Genomic DNA, 6,000 nt, shown 5'->3' on the forward strand with positions numbered 1-6,000 from the left:
CCAATTACAAAACAAAAAGTTAATTAAATATAAGTACAACTGATAAACCAGTGAATGACATTGACATTGAAACTATACCAAATTTAATACCTAATAAAACAGCAATATTTTAGACAAAATGTGTGAATAACCAGAATCTTGATGGCACATACCACCAATAATCAATTAATTCAAGATAAACTGGTAGATTAAATAACTTCATCTGTCAATTAGAATGAACCAGAAATTTCTAACACCCTAAAATATTTTGTGACCTGCCACAAGTAAATTAGCCATTAATTAGTGTAATAAATTCTTAATAGTTTTCAAGATAAAGTTGGTTTAAAGAAAAAAGTAGTTATACAATTTTTTAAACTATTTTCTGAATTATATGTCCACAAACAACAATAATTATTATTATCATATGACCAAAAAAGTTAAATTATCTTATAGAAACATTTAACATTATTTTGTTAAAAAATAACATGATTTTAATTGAACTAATAAATCATCATTAAGGTTGACATTAAGTTACAGAATTACCAGTAAAAGTGAGATAAATTACTTTAATTAGAAGTTAGCAAATTTTACCCATTAGGCAGTAAAATTATACATGGAGACATATATAGATATCAAAACTAGCACTCAGCAGGTCAGTTTTCTTGCAAGAATTCATTATAACAGAATTTAAAAAAAAAATTACATGAATATTCATGTAAAATAAATAAAATTAATGCAATCATAGCAAATATAAACAACGGAAGCACAAATAGATCTTTAAATGTTATATATAACATCAGAGCTTTTAGAAAAAGAGGACCATAAAAACTTATCTGGCAAAATATTTTCTAAAATAAAAGCATACGAGTCATAAAAATAAATTAGATTAATTGAATAACAAGGATAAAAAAAATTATCATATATAGACATAAAATAAATAAAAAATTAAAGTAAATTAATAAATCATAAGGAAGAATCAGAAAGCGATAACCTGCTGAAGTTGGTAGCAGTGATAGAAACTACATAAAAGGGATACTTGAAAATAAATATTTTATATTTATTAAGAATAACTTGGAAGGGAATACGGATTGCACTAACAAATCTAGAAACCGTTCTTAATAATTTGACATTTTTGTATATGCAACTGATCAGAGTATCCTCAAAAATGCTACTAAATGAGATGGATTAAAACAAATAAAATTGATTAATCCAGAAATTAAATTAAGTCTGAAATTAAAACTTTTAAACAATTGTAAATATAAATTTTGAATTGGAAATGGTAAGAAAAAGAAAAAATAGACTAAGATGGTTATCTCCAATAAATATAAAGATATATTTCACAAGGAATATATGCAGGTAACAAAATGTAATTTCACTAACCCGACTTTTTTTAACTTTTCACTATGTGTTTATCACTATTCTCCCCAGTCTTCCACCGTACAAATTACATCAATCCCTGAGGAAATTCATCAAATTACAATGGAAATTTCCCTGTTATTTTATTCTATACTGCTCTGAAATGCCTAGAATCAGAAAGTCACAAGATCTAAATATCTGAAAGCAAGTTTGGCAGGAGGTTACGTGTGCAAGGTCAAAGTCCACACTGTGTTATCAGTCCTATAATTAATTAGTTCTATCAATTTTGTGAGTTATGACAACACCTGTTCAGATACTACACCATTCTGTGGAGAGGTTGTAATTAAGGTTAGAGTTCTGTCATAAACTAACATTAATAGTCATCACCCACTGCAGATAACTGATGGTGCCCTTTATACGGTGATTATCCATCGTTCACAAATTAATATCATCTCTCTCTGTAGTGTCCATATTTCCATTAAATCATAAATTAAGCCAATTATCTTATGAGACAGTGTTATAGCACTGCCAAACCTTAGTATTAGTCATCTTAATTATCCCTAACTTCTCTCCACAGAAGTCTAACCTTAACTTTACTCTCTTCACAGAAAAAATTTGCATCTAAACAAGTCTCAATACCTGACAAAACTTAAAGTTAATGAGACACAGAATTTCACTTTGTACAGACCACCCACTGTCCAAACCTGTTTTCTAACATTTAGATTTTGCATTTTCTGATCCTAAGCCTATCTACAATGGTATACAGTATGAACTAAACTGAAGTTAATCGAGTAATTGTTCAGAATTACCAAAAATCTAATTGTGTTTGCCACCTAGATGGCAATTCTGTAAGAAATCTGCCAAATCAGGTTACCACAAGTACCTAAATAAATAACTTTGAAGCAACTGTACCCAAAACATACATATCTCCATTGCTTTCTATCTAGTTTGTATATAGAAGTTACATAAAATAAATAAATTTTATAAAGTAATGGCTAAAATTAACTTCTGATAAAAAGAAATGAATTCTAAGTATATGTGGTTAACAAGCTCCAACACAAAAATTGATACTAATCACATCCAGAAGAAAATACTAGCATAAATATGAATTGTTATCCTTTGAATACAAGTAAAGTTTTCAACAACATATAAATAAATCGTATAAAAGTATTTACAGTGATAAAACTAATCGGTAGTTTAGAATTAATACTCATTTAAAGCAAAACAAAACTGTTCCAAAAATGTTATATGAATTTATATTACAGTTTCAACATTAACTGCATGACAATCATAAAAGTTTGACTAAAAATAAACCACATAACATAACTATCCACATTATCTACAATTAATAATATAAAAAAAAAATGAAGTAACTATACATAATAAAGACTGTTAAACATCATTTCTAAAGCCTTTGGCAGCAAAACATTTGTAAAAATAACAGGAAGTTCATCACAACCTAACCTAACTAAACTATGATAAATGTATATTTTGTTCAGTATGAAAATGTCTTGGATGAAACTTGATAAAAATAAGTAAAATTGATATAAGAATACAAGATTATAATAAAAATGAACAGAATATTAAATAGTAGATGGAAATATAAATTATTAAGGCCTAATCAGAATAATAATTACAAAATCAGTAAAGTAAAAACAAAAAATATTCTAAAATATTTATGGATAAAGTATACAATAACTACATATAACGAACAACAAATAAAAATATAAATGGAAACTACGTTAAGATGCAGCTCACAAATGAACATTCACAAAGTAGAAAATTGTCTTCAAGAGCAGAAGGCAAAATATGTCTAATGACAAAATTAATAAAATCACACAAAGAAATAAAACTTTTTAAAAATAAACACTAGTGAAAATCAAAATCATTACCAAAAATTTTATAGAATCTAAATTAGGTCGGGGCTTAATGTAAGAAATGCTACGAAGACCATACGACCAGTATTAATTAGAGGTAGAACGCATTAAAAGAAAAATAAAAGTACGAAACTTCTTCAGAAATGCTGTATACGTATGCAATAACAATAAAACTTCAAACAAATAAAAACACAATAACACGTCGTAAATTTACACGATAAACTTCGTCTTAAGCAATAGGCCATGAACAACCGAGGCAAGTTAGTAGTGCCATTGAGTTTTAGAAGATTTAAGATATAAAACTATTTTTTTATTTAAATAAATACCTGCTGCTCTAGACCTGATCCATTTTGGTTGGGTACATTACTCATATTACTACAAATCAAGACTTTTATTTAAATAACTCCCCTTCAAAGCGTCGTTTTTATGAAAGAATTCAGACAAAGAGCATCAATGCAATGATGGTACATTTGACAAACGATAGTATCGAAGGAGATTTTCGATATCATATGTTTCCAAGCAAGTGCCTTCCAGAAATGCCCAAATCTTCCCAAGATTCAATGCGAATGAACTTGTACAGGCAGTGACAATATAAATAGATTTCAATTGGAGAAAAAATAAAACAACTTGTGAAATAGTTTTTTTATTATTATTTATATTTTTATTCTGAAATCATTGAAGTAATCCCATTAATATAAGTATAACTATTATTAAAATAAGTATGCATTGAATAACTAATTTCAGTTGGCATAATTGTACAATACACGCTTATAATCAAAAGAAAATTACGAAAATCTACTATTACGAAAAAACTCTCTACAAGTAGGAGAATAATTAGAATAAAGAAAAATTAAAAATCAGCGGATAAACTTTGTTTTTATATTTCTGAAGCGTAAATCATAAATCTTCATTTCACAGTTACGTAAGTTTAACTATTCAGAAATATTTTTACATAGTTGGTTTAGAAAGCAAAAAATGTAGTCAATTTTTACAGTGCAACGTGCACAAACAACGGAATTTATTAGTACATTTAGCAAGATGCCTAATACTACCGACGGGCACTGTTCTACCTTGCACTCAAGACACAGAAAAACAAAACGATGCCTTTCTTCAGTGTATTGTGTTCATGATGGCCAAAAAATTCTCATTTAAATTATAAAACAAATACTTTATAATTAAATTAAAAGAAATCTTTTTACAGATTAAAACTGTGCAAGAACTTGAGAGATCTAAAAGAAGAAATAAAATGGTTGTTAAAATTATAATTAAAGACTGGTAGAGATTTTAAAAGAAATAACGTTATTGGTGGGGTTGTATTAAAAAACCCCATTCAACTTAGGTTCTATTTAACTTAAAGCAATAAACCCTTTTTTAACATTAAATTATGAAGTAAATAAAAAATAACACTTGTCCATAGTATTTTGATGTGTTACTGAGAATTAACGCCTCAAAATAATTTAAACAATTAAATTCTTTTTTTTGTTGCAAAGTTTCTTAATGCATTTGTAAAATTAATATTTTAACAATCTGTCCATAAGACTGGTGTAGGTGTGATCTTAATCACTGTATAGGTGTCTCTTTTAAATTTTCTTTTACATTTAGTATTACATTGTAATTATTTTGAAAATAGTACTAGAAGTTAGATACTTAGCTTTATTTGCCACATTGATAAAACAGTGCTAAGTTGTTCTGATGTCAAAAAAAAATAATAATATGATTGAAAAGAATCATCCTAATTAAATACTAATATATGCAATTAAAAGATTCTTAGATCATATATTTTTTTATGTACCTTAAGTAATTGATATCCAACCTTAATTCCACAAATTAACACATCAAAATACTATGGACAAATTTCTTTTTTTTTACAGTCACTTAATAATTGTATGCTTAAAAAGTTAATATAATTATTTACAAACAGTGTGACCAAAACTTTTATGAACTTATTTTTTTACTGTTGTTACCAGTTGTAGTGCAGAAGAGGAATGTAGTTCAATTAATCAACAAAATCTTATACTAGCCAGCCTTATAATTCAACATAAAAATTTATAATTAAATTTATTATATTTTGTCTTAGCAGAATATGAAGTCATTTTCCCTTCACTATGAACAATTAAAAGTTAATTATGGATATTTACTCAACTTTGAAGTAAAAATTGGTGAAGAAAGATCAATACTGTGCAGTTTACTGATCATGCAATTTTGTTGACATACAAGAAAGAATACTCTAATAAAATTAAAACTTGGTAAGAGGAATTATGCACTGAAAGTAAATTAAGAAGAATACAATTATGAAAAAATGGTCGTACAGAAAATGTATGAAGTTAAAACTAGTTGAAAATCCAAAATAAATACTGATTGTAAAAGAAACTTCGTTTCTTAGAATTTTACTCATATGTATGAGTGCAGGAACAATAGACACATATGTATGAGAATCAGTACGGCAGGATTTCAGGAATAAGAGAATGCTTTGATGAGATAGGTTGAATTAGAAAATGAATGATAAGATTAATACTTAGAGCATTTTAATAAATATTTCTTCTACAGTTTTTAGTTTAGTATAGTAAATGCAAAAGAATACATGAAAATGTAACTGGTATTTAAATGTAGATATAGAGAAGGATGCATGCTAAATATAATAGTAAAAGTTAAGAATTTTAAATGACAGATAAATCATATGAAGAATTAAATACAGAAACAACAAAATTTAAGAAGGGAATGTTTACTGAAGAAATAAAATGAAAATTATTGATTACATTTTGGTAAGAGTTCAATAATAAAACATTGG

General features: G+C 26.8%; 1 protein-coding gene across 1 annotated transcript in view; it reads right to left on the bottom strand.

The window, feature by feature from the left end:
- Positions 1-3,706, bottom strand: part of bel (ATP-dependent RNA helicase bel) — a 76,379-nt gene extending 72,673 nt beyond the window's left edge. The window contains exon 1 of the mRNA XM_075380267.1: positions 3,539-3,706. Within this exon, the coding sequence (XP_075236382.1) occupies positions 3,539-3,583 (45 nt within the window). The 5' untranslated portion in view covers positions 3,584-3,706. The remainder of the gene's footprint in view (positions 1-3,538) is intronic.
- Positions 3,707-6,000: the final 2,294 nt, after the last annotated feature.

The sequence above is a fragment of the Lycorma delicatula genome, chromosome 12 (assembly GCF_047948215.1).
Source record: "Lycorma delicatula isolate Av1 chromosome 12, ASM4794821v1, whole genome shotgun sequence".
NCBI lineage: Eukaryota > Metazoa > Arthropoda > Insecta > Hemiptera > Fulgoridae > Lycorma > Lycorma delicatula.